At 40.2% G+C, this 17,487-nt stretch overlaps 1 protein-coding gene across 6 annotated transcripts; it reads right to left on the minus strand.

Moving 5' to 3' along the window:
* Positions 1 to 553: 553 nt before the first annotated feature.
* LOC104688943 (probable G-protein coupled receptor 141) lies at positions 554 to 17,487 on the minus strand. Of its 6 annotated transcripts, none has more exons than XM_019285343.3 (5): positions 17,415 to 17,487; positions 12,190 to 12,334; positions 8,454 to 8,515; positions 5,223 to 5,501; positions 554 to 3,680 (listed from the first exon to the last, which is right to left on the minus strand). In XM_019285343.3, the coding sequence occupies exons 4-5, from the start codon at positions 5,241 to 5,243 to the stop codon at positions 2,733 to 2,735; spliced, it is 969 nt and encodes a 322-aa protein (XP_019140888.3). In that variant the 5' UTR covers positions 5,244 to 5,501; positions 8,454 to 8,515; positions 12,190 to 12,334; positions 17,415 to 17,487; the 3' UTR covers positions 554 to 2,732. The 6 variants fall into 6 exon arrangements, with proteins under 6 accessions (XP_019140888.3, XP_019140886.3, XP_019140887.3 ...); XM_019285341.3 differs by having other exon boundaries at positions 5,223 to 5,666; XM_019285342.3 differs by lacking the exon at positions 17,415 to 17,487 and adding an exon at positions 17,287 to 17,408 and having other exon boundaries at positions 5,223 to 5,666.

The following is a 17,487-nucleotide window of genomic DNA, read 5'->3' on the forward strand; positions in this document are numbered from 1 at the left end:
TCCTTCAGGACCGTGGTGCCTCTGACCAAGCAGATGATGGTAACTGGAAGTTCCCCTTCCTTAATAGTGGTCAATTCCTGGCAGAGTTAAGAGAAACTTCATTCTCTCAAGGCAAGGGAAGGCTTTCTCTGCCAGACACTGACTCTCACAAAGCAAGACAAGTGGTAGACATAAAGTTTGCATAGACAGTCCCGTGACTTGATGCTGGATAATATCACCAACTTAAATAATGGAATTATGACCCCTAATTTGCTTATTATCATGCTGAGTTAGTATTAACATCATTAGCATCAATTTTTATTTGAGGAAAAAAGCCAGTACTGTTTTTTGTGATGCTGTGGTGCAGGCTACTGTGAAAGTGTGCATTTTTACAAGAAGTAAATGACTTGTGATTTTAACACATGGATGAACAAGATTAGTTGGGCTGTATGGTCAGAAAGTACTGTTTGTAAAAACATGTTTTATGTTTCATTCCAGACTTGGATACAAAATACTTTTAATTTATGTGCATTTTTGTAGGAGGAACTTGCTTTACTTTTTCAGCACATAGTCATTTTGTTTGTTAATAACTTTATTATAGTAGAAGGGTTATGATATAATGTTACAAAGCTATGCAGTGCCTACAGAATGCATGCAAGGCATTTTCTTTGACCAACCACGTTGCTATGGGAGGAAACAAAATTTTGGAGCCAATTTCCATCCTCTCCCACCACAAGGAGAAAAATGATTTGTTTGTGTGGCTTTAAAATAAATCTAGATCACAGCAGTTTATTGCTTTCTTAATGACACACAGTTAACTAGTAGTGAACTACACATTCAAGTTGACTCCTTACGTGTTTTGAGTCTGTAGTTCCTCAGCTACTGTTGAATCTGACTGGTAGTTGTCATCCTTTTTACTGTGATCCCTTGGGAACAAACACCTTCTTGGACAGATTTTTCTCAAATCCACACACACTGCAAGCTCTCACATTTCTTTCTTAACAGATGTGGTCCAGGATGTTTGCCAAGGGTGAGCCATGAGAGCTGCCCTACATTTCACTTGTGTTATGACCTTCATGTGATTTCCAACTTTTGGTGTGATACAGCATGACTCATACTCTGACCTGAAAATACCTTTTTATGATCAAACATGCTGACAGATATAAAGGACCTTGAAGCAAGAAGGAAGACAAGGTAGAAAGACTATAGAAGAGATGGGATCCTATAAAGTAACCATCTTGGTGGGACCAAAAGCAATGAGATTGCACAGGTACAACAAGATCAACCAATTGTTATTTTATTGCTGTCTGATGTGCAAGAGATGCTGAAGGTGAGGCAGAAAGGAATGGAAAGGTTCAAAAGTGCGAAAAGGTGCATTTCAACAGCATCATGAGGAGAGACTGTCATGGAAATTGATCAGCTGATAACCTCTAATTAGTTAAATGATTAAATTATTATCCCACTAACTCTGGATGAAAAAATGTGACCTTATGCAGATGACAAGAAGAAGAAAGATATATTAGCCATTGGTGTCTTGAATTAGAGCAGTCGGAGATTTATATTTTTTTGGGGGGGGGGTAGGTGTAAAGCAGCTGAGCTATGAAAGCCTGAATGTCTTTCACAGAAATATTTTACTGAATTTTCCATCTCTTTTAGTGGAATTTAATTCTGTCTTCAGAGACAGCAACTGACAATGCCTCACTGAGATATAATAAGCTTTTTAGCTACCCTGGGTCTATTAGCTTTTTCCATCCCTCCAATCCAAGCAGTAGTATTTTCATTCTTTCTACCAGTACAGGGTACAAAATTTATAGAATTGATTTCAAGCTAAAGACACTGTAACTAGTTATAAACTTTGCACAAAATCAACATAAGACAAAAAAAGAGAAAGCCTTGTAACCTTGGATACCCAAAATATTTGCCTTTTGAAGAGAAGGCAACTTCTGTCTGAATGATCTAAATAAAATTGTTCTCATGGTAAAATATTTTTTAATTGCACAATTCTGTGAATAATAATACTGGCTTTTGTTTGAACTTGAAAAGTCCATTTCAGTAACAATGTATAATTTTTTTAGACATATTTTCATAATGTGAGAAAGATAACAAAATTCTTTTCTGCTGCAGTGATACCATCTCAAAAAATGATTTTGAGAAATATTTTAAGAAATAACTATCTATCACTGGTTTAGTTTTAAATGGGTGGTTTAATTGTTCAATTCACTTAGAAAGTTATGCTTCTCTTTACAGTAAAGAAGAAAGTTGTTCTACTCAGGAAGAACCATATCTTCCCTGCTATTTTATGAGAGCTTGTGCGGAATAAATAAGAAATATATGGGAAAATGATACAGATCTTTAAATTTCAAAAATCTGTACCTTAGTCCATAAAAACCTGCTTCTCTCTTTGTGTTTCTACATTGCAATTCTCAAGTCTCCTCTTAGTGCCTTTGACTTCACAAACCCTGATGTAAAAACAGTAAGACAGAAGAGCCTATGGCCTTTCTTCCCTTTTCTCCAGGTCCATCCACAACTCACTGGGTAGCACCATGAGGAACTTGCTGAGGTCACCTTCCCATTTGCCAGCTGAGACACTGGAGGCAGTTTGTTCCATTACTTCAGGAAGCTGATGTGCAGAGCCCTGTGCAAGTGTGTTGTACTGTTTCCAGGGCACACCGTCACTTGCTGAGGAGGAAGTTTGCCATGTCTTTCCATCACTGTCCTATCCCAGGTCCTGCACACACTGCAGGAGGCTGATGTTAGCAGCAAGGCGACCTCCTGTGGAGCATCCCCACACTTTGCATGAAGAAGCGGCTTCCACTGAGCACGAATGACAGCAGGTCGAGACAGCTCAGAGCTGTCAGGCTTAGGAAAACCTCATTGTAGCTTTCTAACTGGTCAAAATCACTCACATGCTGTATGTAGTAGGCCCTAAACAGGTGGTAGGGAAGGAACCAAATTATGATCACCCAGATGAAAATCAAGTTTTTTACCTGGGCCCAGAACTCTTGGTGTGAACACAGGGAGGTGGAAAATTTTCTTGCCACTTTTACCAGGATGAAAATCTGCAAGCCTAAGAGGACACAAGAAATGAGAGCAACAGCCACAATTATGGTGTAGTTCAGGGCCTTCACACTCTCCTGCTGTAGTTCTTTGTGGAACTTGAAGCATGTTGTATTATTGTATAAGCCTGAGCGTCCGTACTCAAAGTACAAGAGCGGCAACCCAAAGACCATGGCAAAGACCCACACAGCAGCGCTTGCCACAATGGCGTGCAGCTTCCTGTAAAACTCCACCTTGTCCTTCCACTGAAAGAAGATGAGCCACCGGATCACCAGTGTGATCAGATAAAATAGGAAGGTCAGGTACATGTGGATGTGCACCATGGCACTCACCATTTTGCAAAATGGCATATTAAATACCCACTTCTTTTTCACATAATAGTGGAGGCGGAAGGGCACCGTGAAGAGGAGGAGGCAGTGCACAACAACCAGGTTAATGATGGCAGTCGTGGTCACAGACAGACTGTTCATCTTAAGCAGCACAAACGCCATCATGATGGACCCAATTCCACCTCCAGCAAAGGCCACCGAATAGACAGTAACCAGTACGGCACTCATGGTGCTGGTGTGTACAAAGGCAGAAGAGGAGTCACTGCTGTTCCTGGTCCCTTCAGTCATGTTCCTGAGATCTTCCTGGTACATATTCTAGAAATGGAAGAATACAGAAAGTCTAAGATAAGGTAGGAATGAGAGGGCCTACCTAAAAAGCCTGAAGGGCTTCCCACCTGGCTCTTGCTCAAGGAATAATCCTGAAACCTCACAGATGGTATCAGTAGCTGTAGCCTGTACTTTTATCCAAACATCCTCCAGCCTTGAGAAAAATGTATGAGAAAGCTGGGAAGATAGCTGCTCTAGTCCTTAAGACATTTCCAATCATACCCCTAAAAACAAGCATGAATCAATAATATGTGGGGAGAAATGATCCTCAGAGAAATTACATTATTGTGGTGTTTTTGTGCTGTGTTATCAGTTCTCCTCTCTTCTGAGCATCTGCATGCTTTTACAGTGAAGATCAGAGATATTTTTTGAATTCTGCTACTTATTCATCAATTTGTTTATTTGCAACACAAATCTGTTCTTCCCAGGCCCAGATAACAACCATATATTGTTCTATCTAAGCCACAAATTTTTGTTTGTTATAGAGAGCTGAGTTTTGCACACATTACAGTCAACTTCTTCTCCATGGACAGTTTCTCTGAGCAAGGGATTAAACACCATGGATACCCAGACCCCATGAAAATCCTCCTTAGATCCTGCCAGGCAGAGTAGTGTGGGCAGTACAATCCTCGTGCTCAGGGCCATTTCATATCTTACATGCAGTAACTGGGTGTTATAAAATGGGCTGTTAGAAAACATTAGGAAAGGACATCCTGGGTGAGTGTAAATCATCCTGCCTGGCCCGAACAGAATTAGCAAGTTTAATAAGTATGCTATACATTTTTAATATACTACTCTCTAAAAGAGAGATTAAAAATAATTCTTATCAATCTAAAGGCAACTTCTGTTATGATTTTAAGTACTACAAGATCATATAGGAGGGGAAGAGTTCAGGTAGGATGTTATCCTGAAGCACTTTTACATCTATAAAAATGTCCAGAGGATGTTCACACTACAGTTACAGAAAAGAAATGAGGAAAACTGAACAGTGCTGGGCTTTGTACTATCCCAGTTATACTGCTACTGCTACCTGAACTGTAATTTAAAACTGGCTCTGGTAAGTCATCCATTTCACCAGTGAATCCCACAACATAAGAGGGGGTTTTCTCCCAGCTGAGTTTTTGTGATTTTTCATTTAATACTCAAATGCTTTTTGCTTCAGAAAGTAGTTCCTCAGTCTTTTAGTATGAATAGTGTTTCAGCTTTATTTTCATTTTTTTAGGTAGTACAAACTGCCAAAAGTTGGGAAGGGGAAAAGTTTTTTAGCAGTTCACTCACTTTATGGAAAAGAAGAAATGCTTATAACAATTTTATAAACTGATTTTGCTCATAATGGGGAATGAATATCTGTTATGCACCTCAGGTGGTTTGTGTTGTTTCTTAGCAATATTTCTATGCACTTACCCTTACAGTAATCCAGATCTCTTCATACATTGAAAAGTTATTCTCTAACTTTCCCAATGCATCCAAGACTTCAGATATCTTATTATAATCAGTATAAGTGCCATATCTCAAATTGACATTACTGACCTTTTCTGTTTGATCTTGCATTTCAGAGTTATGTGGACAACTAATTCCAGTACATTAAGAGAATTACAATGGGTTTCAGTGAAGGAGCTTTTCATCAAAGTCACTGCAGATTGGCACACTGCAGCTCTTGCATCAGAAATGGTGCAAGTTCCTGCCAGTTCTGTTCTTGTTTCTGGGACACTGCATTTCATCCTCACAAACAGGCAAGTCAGAAGGGATTAGCAATAGCTCTTCATCAGTTTCTCCAGGTTGTTAAAATTCGTGTTTGAAAAGATGTCTCTGAAAAGTGGAATTATCACACTGTTTTGATTTAAAATGCGTATTTAGAGTTTAAATATTTTAAAAGTGTCATAATGGGAAGGGTAGCACGCTGGAAGTGTGGCTGCAGTTGGAGAGGAAGAACCCCTTGTTGTCACCCTTTGGAGCCCAGCAGTGAAACTTGAACTGAAGGCAATAAGAACAGATAAGAAGAAGTCAGGTAACTGATATTTTCCTTAGACATTCCGATGAAGGGGGCAGCAAGAGACCTATTTTTGTCTGCAAATAGGCAACAGAAATGCAGGTTTCTGCAGAATTTTGCAGTCATCGTTAAATCCCTACATAGTAAGATTCTGCAGGAGTTGTAATTTTCATTAATCTTCCAAAAAAAAGTTACTAGCAGCTGTGATAGGAGATTATCAGCTCCCCAGTAGTACAGGCACCCCACTGAAATATCATTGCGTGATGAATACAGAGTACAGCATAACACAGGGTATGTTTCACAGAGGAAATGCTGCTTTCTGGTGAAATGAGATTACCTATCGTGCTGACATTCACAGTCCTATAACCTACTGACCTGAAATGCAACTAACAAGTCCTCTTGCCAGAATTTAGCAGGAGGCATGTGGAAAAAGAATTAACGTGGACCTTACACGACACGGCTGGTCTTGTTCCTGTGCCTTCCCACCCCCTCCAGCAACTGCCAGTTCAGTGATATTGCTCCAGTCTTGGAGCCAGGTTTGGTCTTCCTCTGTGCTAAGCCTCTCATGACTCGGTTGAACTTCTGCTGGACAGGAGACTTGAGCAGCCATGAGGCAACGGTGGACACCACTTCATTTGGATGCCACAGCAGCCGCTGGTGCCAAGGGCTGGGGGACAGTTGCAAAAATAGCTGTTTCAGTCTGACAAAGGAGGTAGATTGCCAACAGGCCAGAGGCTGGTTTCTTCCAGAAATATGGTCAGCAAAAAGATTCTTGTGCATTCAAGGTTTGTCAGTTGTCAGTGTGGATACTGCCATCACACTCATTTCATGTGACTGCCTGTGCAGCACAGTCTGCAAGACTTTCCTGGACTGCTCTCTTCAGGACAGAAAAAGTCATAATGATCAGTCCCTGTCTGTGTTCAAGACCAGGTTGGATGGGGCTTTGAGCAGCCTGGTCTAGTGGGAGGTGTCCCTGCCCATAGCAGGGCTGTTGGAACTAGATGATCGTGAAGGCCTCTTTCATCCCAAACTATTGTGTGATTCTATAGTTTATGAAAACAATTTGAACTCTGTCAAAATTTTCCAACTCAAAAATATTCATTACAACCTTCAGGAACTTGTTTCTCTTTTATCTTACTGTTATCTGTGTTACTACTTTAAAAAAACCCCAACAACCTAAGAAAGAAAAAAAGATTAACCATACTTCTGGACAGAATTTGTACAATCTCAGATTCCAGGCATTTTATGTGCTTCTGGCTTTGTCTTTAGATTTAAAAACCTTTCGTCAAATTTTGACTTCCCCTGTCTCTGATATGAGACAGAAGATACTTCTGCTTTGATTCCAGACATACCTGTGGCTTCTCAGTGAACTGCCATTATTCTTGAACTTGTTTTTAGATGAACAACTTTGCATTTGGCAGGAGTAAAATGCTTATTGCTAGTTTGAGCCTGATTTAGCAATCCAGATCAGCCTGTCACTGGCTTGTTCCCTTCATTGTATGCTATTTTCCCAACCAGGTCCATGAGTCACCATTATGTTACATCAACATTATATCAACTTATTAAAAACCCCACCTCATTTGTCAGAAATGATGACACTCTTACAATCTCTGTCAAACAGTGAGCTCTACTCTGTATAACAAGTGTTTGCAAAATTTATCCCCCCATACACCTCTGCTGAGAGACTGGCAGGCTTCACACTGATTTTCATGTCTTGTGACAGTTGGGTTCTGCAGAAGAAGCATTTGCTGCCTGCATGCACCCAACTGAGAAGTTTCATTTGAATTTGGAGGAGAAAAAAGTTCCATTCAAATGAAAGATTTCTATTTTCAACAGACTTAATAAATTGAAAAATGAGTGTTTGTCAGAACTGACACTTCTGCACTGAACTAGACTAGGCTGGAGGCAGTGCGAAATACAAATATTTTTTAACAAAAGTCTGTTTAAAATCTCCATTTGTTTCACAGAGTCCTCATTTAGTCTCAAAGATGTTTTCTGTTGAGGGCATTGTAATTGCATTTCATTTTGTTCTAATTCCATGCTGTGTTATGGTAATGTAGGCTAAGCCACTAGAGTAATTGCAGTTCTTTTTATTTCAACATAACCACACACACCTGAAGCTTGAGGTATAAGAACCTGCTTAATGGAAAACATTACAAATAAAATAATATTAAATAGCAAGTGTGTTTTTACATTTAGACATTGACTTTTTTCAAACAACTTTTCATGATTCCCCTAACTCATTCAGCAGCTCAATGGCTCATGTCTTGCAGGCTGTGTCAACATTATACCGGTATTTTGTGGTTTCAGTTCAGTCCATTGAAGAACAAATGGGATGGAAAAGCATGTTGAGTTAGTCCTCTTTCACTTGAGATTGTCACTATTTTTACACAAAAAAAATTGAAACCATGAAGTGTTCCTAAAAGTCATTATTTACCTCCTTATCTGTATCATAACAGAGAGAACAAACCTTCTGGTCCTTACAGAGACTGGGTGATATCAAACACACACACAAAGATGGATGAAAGCAAAATGCACTGCCTCCCAATTTTAGAAGACAGTGTAAAACTACAGGGTAGCAATATGGAAAAGAATGAAACAATAATGTCCTTTACTAGGAAATTACAAAACACAATGAAAAATCATTTGTGCAGAAAATGGGTTAAAAATAAAACAAACAGATCGCTGAATGCTTCCCCCCCCAAACTTGCAAGCATTCTTTTAAAAACTTTGCTAACCAAGGCTTTTTTTTTCATTCTGTGTATACTTACAGATTAGAATTTCTCTCTGCTCTTCAAGTGTTGTTTACTTCGATCTTCATTCTATGTCAGCTCTAAGAACAAAAAGCAAAAGACCTGATACTTTTAAGAGTCATTGCCTTACTTCCTTCTTTGAGCTTATGACAAAACAATAACCTTGAGGCTGTGCTGTGTGAAGGTAGGGCTGCCCATGAGCACACAACCTTGGGAAGAATTTTAGTTGCATCACAGCATCCTTTACCTTGCAGGTACTTCTTAGCCATTAGAGGTCTTCAAATCCTCCCATTTCTTATCAGTACTTTATACTACTGCCTAAAATGACAAACTATACACACAGATGTGAGCCTCACAGTTCACAAAGACACGTTTGGAAAGGTTGTTCCCCAGAGTGGAGGGGATGATTTGAAAGAATGTTTTGAGAAAACAGGGCAGGACAAGAGCAAAATACGATCTAGATTGTAACTAAGTGTGGTTTGGATGTGGTCAGAGACACCTAAGTGTGAGGGATGAAATAAAGCTCACTCTACAGCCCAGCACGATTTCTCATCTCTGCTTTCTGCCAAGGTTTTAGCTCAGTATCTGGATCTTGAAGCATGATGCCATCACTACAGCTGTACAGTGCTAGCAGGGAAAAACTAGGAGATTCAATTAAAAAATTATTAGCCATGCCAGTATCAAAGGCTCATCGAGCAATGATGGTTGCTGTGAGGTATATGCATGGTAAATGATATTTTACTGTGGGACTGAGTCTCTGTAAGGAGTCTGTGCAAGGTCAGTTTTGCCCTCCTGTGGGCTTAACATGTTTCTGTTAGAACTCATGATTATATTTGAGTATACTAGTTTTGAAAGCAACAGTATAGGCATACAACTTTTAAACGTAATTCCACGTGAGAACATTTTAACTGACTGCATCCTGTTGCTTCACATTTGGTTAAAAAAGCACAAGGGAAGTCCTGTTCAGTGCTACTTCACAACAGACTGGTACGTGATGGAAATTGTCTTCTTGTATTTTGCAATTTTAACAGTTGCTGACAGCTAAAGAACTGTTTAGATAATATTAAAAGGTGATCATAATAGTAGTGCTGTGCTCTTCTCTAGTACCTTTCTGCAACCTGGTCTCAAAGCTCTGTTGAAAGGCATACAGCTAAAAATCTGAAAACTTCATGGCAAAGCCAGAACTAAAGCTAAGATATCCTTAAATCAAGACATGTGCCTTCTCACGTTAGTAATTTTGTCTTGGCTTCCTCTAGGTCTTGCTCTAGAATGAATGCATTCCAGTGGAGAGAAAGCTAAGGTACCTTTAAGACCTTCAGGTAGCATCTGTATGTGGGTTTTTAAATGATACAACATTTTTGATACATATAATAAGTTAATATATAATTAAACATAAGTTAAAACATAAGTAATGTTTTAATGTTGAATATGGATATATATTTTTGATGAAATATAATAATTACATAACATACAAGTTATATAATCTTGTTGATAAATAACAATGTTGTTTTTCTCAAGCAGTCAAAATGAATTAGAGTTTTTCAGGTTGACTTCTTTCCATATGTTTGCAGTTTGCAAATCTTCAGTCCTTTAATCCAGGATTAAACCAAATAGTGAAACACCAGAGTATGATCTGGGACAGACAGCCTCATTACCTTTGTTGGTCTCTAATTTGTAGTTAGCATCAAGATCTAGATAGGCATAGAGTGCTTAATATAAATCATTGCAATTAATTTTCCCTGCTAAATTGATGCAATTTTGCCCATGATTTACCAAAAGCATGTATAATGATTCCAGACTGGTATGTTTATATTTTCAACTGTAATGTACTGAGCTGGTGGCAGAATGTGATTATTTTAGAGCATCACTGGTTTTAAACACAAATACTAGAAATGCATGTATTTTAGAAGTTCTGGGTAATTGCTGGTAGTTTTAGCAATACCCTAAAAATCTAGAAGTGTGATAATGTCTTTTCATAGTGCTGTTGTATCATGTGGATTCCACCACCACCTACTTTGAGTTTGCATTACAGCAACAGTTTCAAGGGCCAAGGCTGTTTAATAATAGGTGAGAGTCTGGGCCAGATTTCAGGGACTACTTGTCCTGAGACTGATTAGCAACAAGGTACCTCTACTCTCGATTGTGTGAAAGGTCCTTGAGGAAAGAGAACTATGCCCTTTATTGCTCAGGCTTAATACATGCTGTCAGTGATTTTTCAGCTGTTCCAAACTTAGAGTTGTACACAGAATAACCATGGCAACACAGGTGTTTTGTTTGTCTACATTTATTGTGCCAGGACTCAAGGATTTGGAGTGCTAATTCAGAAGGGGACTATATGGAGCTATGCAAGCATGGTGGTTGGGTCTTCTAGAAAAATAGTCTTCTCCTTCACTTACGTAAATGGCAGAAAGCAAAACATAAGATCCACCTGGAGACCGTAAATTCACTGCAGGTAACCCGACTGTTAGTTAGTTGTGGGTAAAGCTTGAGTGATGGCCCTGACAACACTGAACTGATGTGGGTTACATAAAGTCAGGGAGGGCATCATTCATAATAATTTGTGCTCCTTACAAAAAGCCTGCTTTTTGATCTGCTCAGAGTCCCTCCTAGTGCCAGCTGTGGTCCTGGGCCTAGTATGTAAGACTGGCTGATCAGTTATTAAGTTTCGATTGTGACAGGCTATTTGCCGTTTCTTATTAAGTAAAAGATCAGCTGCTAATATGAAGAGCTGAAAGGCAGTATGTCATTCGAGTGACCAACTTATAGCTGTTACCAACAAAATCCTATTTTTGACTCATATTTCTAGTGTGCCTTACTCTTTCAAGCACCTGAATAGAAAGATATTAATTATCTACGAAACAAAAGACATTCAGTATCGATATCAGCCAAAAACATTTTACAGATTATAGGTTTCTTAAAATGATTCTGTCTGGGTTCTGGATCAGTTGTGATTTGTGGCTGTCACCCAGGCAGTGCAAGGTGTCCTATGAGTGAGAAATACTGCCTGTGACATATCTGAAAGAACATTTTGGAAAAGTACAGGGAGTAAAATGTGACTTGCAATTCCTTGTTTCACACACCTTTGCATAGCAGAGACATAAATTCAAGCTCCTCTGAAAAATAGAAATACATCTGGAGGCCTCCTCCTAGTTTCTTTTCCTGATTTAGGGGAAAAAAATATCCACTTTGCAAATTACTATCCTTGGGTATTATTACTCAAATTTGCTTAAACATACCTGAGGCAAAGTGGTATGGATAAAGTCTGTTTCCCCTTCAGTATGTCTCACTACCTTGTGAGTGGAAATGCCAAAATTGCACCATGTTGAAGTATAGCGTATCAATAAAAACCCCTCAAATTTCTGTTCAGGTCTTACCAGAATCCAGATCTTTCAGAAGAGTACTGAAAACAAATCAAAACCTAAGTCCACATCAAAATCTGCAGTATTTCTCCTTTGATAGTGCGGGAGAGATCCCAGATCTAGAAACCAATTGTTCTAATGCTAATAACACTATTTGTTATAGTGTTATTAGCGCTTTGCTAATTTTTTGCCCAACTTTCACCATACATTCTTCTCTTTTCTACCGGACTCTGCTTTGGCCTCAGTGGTTGTCACCAAGGGTAGGAGGAGGAAACAGAACTGCATACAAAAAGTATCTGCTCAGCCTCAAGCCTAAGTGGACTTTTTGAGAAAGTGTATTACTTACATTTAACAACTGCACCCTTCTAGCAGTCTATCACCAACTTTAATATTACCTTTCTTTGAAGAATTTTACTAGTTCATATCTGTTGCAAGCCAGTAGGTTTTTCAGGGGATGTGCCTTTCATCAGGAATCCAGCACAGCAATTCACTCACTTTGGGAGCTTGTTCTCACCAGGGTGAAGAAAAATGGAAGGGGACCTGATTGACAAGGAGATGTATTACTCCTACCATAAAGATGACATTAGACTGCAGAGAAAGAAATAATATATGCAGCACCACGCCAATTCTCTAAGCATATATGCCTTTCTGAGAAGAAAAAATCCTTCCCTTCTCCTTGAAAAGACAGTGCTCATCCTAAAATTTGTTTGAACTTGGTACTAACCTCCCTAATTGCCTGCTGGGGTAGGCAGTGTGTTGTAAGGAAGAATATATTTTTTAAAAGGATTTCAGCACAAGTCTGTTGCTACTCACCTTCAAAATGTGTAATGCAACTACTAATACTGTTTTATTCCCAGATTGCTTATTTAATCTGATTTCTCACTGCAGAGGTAATGCAAACTCTATCATCAGGTGCATGGAAAAAATAATTTTACTAAAGATCACTTTTCTGCTGAATATACGCATACAGATATTTATGAAACTTAATATGCTATAATGTGTTATCTGAGGAACAAACCTCCCTGCATTAGTATAAGAGTGTCTGCCTAAGAGCAGTACAGAAAGCAAAGCTTGCTGCCAACACTAATTGATAATGAATGCTACCTTAGCATAAACACAATTAAATACATAATGTTTTTGCTACAGTTGGGTTAGAGAGGAATTCAGGTTCCTCCTGTTATGTCAGAAAGGAGGAACTTACTGCAAGGGAATTTTTCCACACTGCATTCTAAAATGACACTGGTTTGCAAGAGCCTTTCCTTAATGAGCACAGCTACACTCTGCATATTAGAGTGAGGCTCTGTGTGCATGCAAGTGCTCTGTTACATCAAATTGTTTGGGCTGAAATGATTCATTTTGCAGTTAAATCTGGAGGTTTCCATTCTGAACAAATGATAAGAAACTGTATTAAAGTAAGATCTTCTGTGCCAAACTGTGAAGCCAATTCTGTTGTCAATAATCTCAGTACCAATGCATTTTTAAAAACTTTTGCCTATTTGAAGTTCAGTTGAAATATTTAAGAAAGCAGCTAGACAGCCCAGCCATAGGTGTAGAAACACTTATGGTAAGTATTGCTGTTCTGGGCTGTGGAGGAATACCCACACCTTCCCTTTGTCCCACTCTCCACCTAATATGCTTTCCCCTAGCTTCTCCCCATTTCATTGGCACAGGAGTCCACAGAAAATCTTGGGCCATGCTGCTTGTGGCCTTAATGATGTTTTGCCAGTCCAAATATTCTTATTCAGTTTTGGAGTGCCCTGTCCTGCTGTGGTGTTGCACTGGGCCCCTGTACTTGGTTGCTCTTTAGACCTCTCTGAAGAAAAACAGAACAGAAAACAATGTTATGAAATAGCTTCCCTTTCTAACCTCCTTCTTTTCATTTCATCCAGGCTGTTTAATGCTCTGTACATCTTCTTTATCACTGAAAAGCATAAGAGCCCAGTATTTTGTGTCATTATTCACTGTAGCTCTAATGAAGCCTTAGGTGAAGACCGACGGACAGGAAATTCCTCTATGATACTATGAGCCCTACATGACAGATGTACAGATTAAAAAAAAAAAATCTAGTAAAATCCACATGGAGTCAGTGAAGCATGGTGGAGAGAAGACCCAAACAGCACCAACGTAAGCTGGTACAAAATGAATTGTGTAGGAGACACCCTGGTGCATTAGGTTTGTAAGGCCAGGTTTTGGTAGTGGGAGAGGCTACAGGGGTGGCTTCTGTGAGGAGCTGCCAGAAGCTTCCTCCAAGTCTGTCAGAGCCAATGCCAGCCAGCTCCAGGATGGATGTGCCACTGGCCAAGACTGGGCCAGTTGGAAATGATGATAATGCCTCTGTGATAAAATACTGAAGAAGTAGTAGTAGTAGTAGTAGTAGTAGTAGTAGTAGTAGTAGTAGTAGAAGAAGAAGAAGAAGAAGAAGAAGAAGAAGAACAGAAGAAGAAGAAGAAGAAGAGAAGAAGAAGAACAGAAGAAGAAGAAGAGAAGAAGAAGAAGAAGAAGAAGAAGAAGAAGAAGAAGAACAGAAGAAGAAGAAGAAGAAGAACAGAAGAAGAAGAACAGAAGAAGAACAGAAGAAGAAGAAGAAGAAGAAGAAGAAGAGCAGAAGAAGAAGAAGAAGAACAGAAGGAGAAGAAGAAGAAGAAGAAGGAAGAAAAGAGCAGGGTGGGAACATGCGACAAGGACAGCTCTGCAGACAGCAAGGTCCATGGAGAAGGAGGGGGAGGAGCTGCTCCATGCACCAGAGCTGAGATTCCTCTGCAGCCCATGGTGAAGTCCATGGTGAAGCAGCTATCCCCCTGCAGCCCATGGAGGATCATGAAGATGCAGAGATCCACCTGCTGCCCATGGAGGAGACCCGTGCCAGAGCAGATCAAAGCCAGAAAGAGGCTGTGAACTTGTGGGAGGCCTGTGCTGGAACAGGTTCTGGCAGGGATCTGCAGACCCATGGAGAGAGGAGCCCACAAGTTCCTGCTAGGACTTGTGACCCCATGGGGAACCCATGCTGGAGCAGGCTGTCCTTGAAGGACTGCACCCCAGGGAAGAGTGACCTACATTGCAGCAGTTTGTGAAGAACTGTTTCCCATGGGGTGGACTCACACTGGAGAAATTAACAGAGTACTATCCCCCAGGGAGAGACCTCACATTGGTGCAGGGGAAGAAACAATGTGGCATGAAATGACCATACCCCCATTCCCCATCCCCTTGTGCCACTGGAATGGGGAATAAAGTAGAGCTAAGAAGGGGGAAGGGGGCAGGGGGGAGAACGGGGGGGGGGGGGGGGGGGCGGGGAAGGTGTTTTTAAGATCTGCTTTTACTTCTCATTATCCTGCTGATTTTTTTAGTAATAAATTCAGTTAATATGCCTAAGCTGAGTCTGTTCTGCTCATGACTGTATTTGGTGAGTCATCTCTCCTGGTCCTTATCTCAACCCATGAACCATTTTTTATATTTTCCCTCCCCTGATCAGTTGCAGAGGGGAGTGATAGAGAGGCTTTGGTGGGTGCCTGACGTGGTGGGCACCTGTGCAGATATGAGCTCTGGTCCCAAAGCAAAACAGCAACAGTAGGGCAGCAACCTGACCTTTATCTTCTCAGCAGGATGGGTTAGACTGGCCATAGTATCCTACCTCTTTAGCCCCATTGCTTCTGGTTCTCAAGCCAGCACATTAAGCACTAATTCAAATACATCTTCACAGAAAAGATTTCACCAAAATAGCTCTCCTGTTGATATCAGTAATGGTAAGAATTTGAGGAGTTTAAGAAAATAAAGCACACAGTTAATGTGTTTAATTGTGCAACTGAGATGAAAATGAGAAGCATCAGCTCAATGAGCAGCAATTTCCACTGCTCCCTTTTTCTCTCTGCACCATCAAATCAGGATCATCAATGAAAGTGATTCAATGATTTCTACAGCCCTTATGGTGAGAGAGCTCACCATTCACTACTAAGTACCTTTAGCACAGTAAGTGCAGATAAAGCAATGTCTATTCTGTATCCACTCCAGATTTCCCTTATGTCTCTTATTTTGGCTAAAACTCTTTCCCCCTTATTTTCACTTAAGACGTAAGCTTTCACTCTGTTCAGTGAGCTGACAATACAATAATGAATTCTTCATCAAAAGCTATCTCCACTTAATTTTCAGATTGTTTCCTCTATCCATGTTAATGGGTGTCTGACCTCATTCCATTCCCACACCTAATATTATCCTCATATGAACTTAATTTCAGCTGTGCAACAGAGATCTCATCTAGGTTTGGAAGAAGTTCATTAAACTGGTGAGAGGTTCTAGCATTATATCATGCTTTTTCTGAGGTATCTTTTCCCTGGATTTTCTTGTTTTAGATTCCGAAGCAGCCTGCACATGGTTTTTTTAGGGGTAAAACAGTAGAATTCATGGAGTCTTTCTGTACAGCATTGGATATAGAAGATCTGCATGTTGCCATGTGAGCCTGAGGTATGTGTGCATTTCAGAACACAATGCTGTGTAGAAATATCTAAGCTAGCTTTAAATAGGTAGTTGGTGATAAATCTGTGTTGAAGTGGCACACCCTCATCAGATTTATCCATGTTTTCCAGGCTTAGAGGCTTCAGTACTTCGGTTAGCTGCTCCAGAGCTAGTTTTGATACCTGCGTGACTTCGCAGAAAGTAATGTGCATATCCCACTCTGTGCCGATCGTGACTGTTGAAGCTTAAAAACATCCAGGCTGGCAGGGACCTCGAGAGATTTTACTGCCAAACCTCCTGTTGAAAGCAGGGCTATAGAATGAAGTGTCCAGGGTCCCATCAAACTGAGCCTTGAATATTTCCAGCAGGGGAAATTATGCTAAATTATGCTACTCTGAATTTTTCAGTGTCTGTCTTGGACAAGGAAGACAGAATCTGGATACCACATCCCAGGTGTGGTCTAGCAGGTAGTAAATGGAGTGGAATAATTACACCCTGTCTTGACAGCTGTAGTCCTTGACCTGCTGGCTGGGCTCTTGCTGCTGCGGCCCATGATGAGTTTTCATTTCATTGCTGAGCTATATGAGTGCCTGAGAGCATCAGGGGCAGTGTCTAAAAGTGCCAAAGCGAAGGCAGATCTGGCAACCTTTTATGAGGGTGACTTGAGATGATCAGTATCTGAGCTGATTCTGAAAAATTTACTCATCATGAAAGAGTATCAGAGCCAATGAGGAAGCCAGTAGAATCATTATGGAAATTTCCTCCTTATTCTTTGTTCAAAGATTGATTGGCAAAACCGATAACACTTTCTTCTTGTCTTTTAATAAATTTCAGAAAGTATTATGAAAGTGTGGATGCTGTTGTAAAAGGAGACCAGCATCCCCTTCTGCAATGCTGATTCCCAAAATATGCTTTAAACTACTACTTTACTTCCACTGATTTCATAAAATATGTCATTCACAACTGCTGCAGTGGACTAAGAACCCAGCTTCTAACTTTTAATTTCTCTCCTGCCATGTTTCCCCCCAGTTCTGCTGTAATCTTACCTCCCACCAGGAAACGTTAAGCTCCATCCAGATCTGCAGCCTTCTCATTTGAGTTTAATAATATCTCCCTCCTCCTGGTCTGTCTCCAGTACTTTAGTACCTCTGCTGAGGACCTTTGCAGCACTTACCCAGCCACCCTCCAGCAGCATAACAGGACACTCGCCTCGCTCCGTGTGACTCCTGGACTTTGCAGAGAAGCAC

The sequence above is a fragment of the Corvus cornix genome, chromosome 2 (assembly GCF_000738735.6).
Source record: "Corvus cornix cornix isolate S_Up_H32 chromosome 2, ASM73873v5, whole genome shotgun sequence".
NCBI lineage: Eukaryota > Metazoa > Chordata > Aves > Passeriformes > Corvidae > Corvus > Corvus cornix.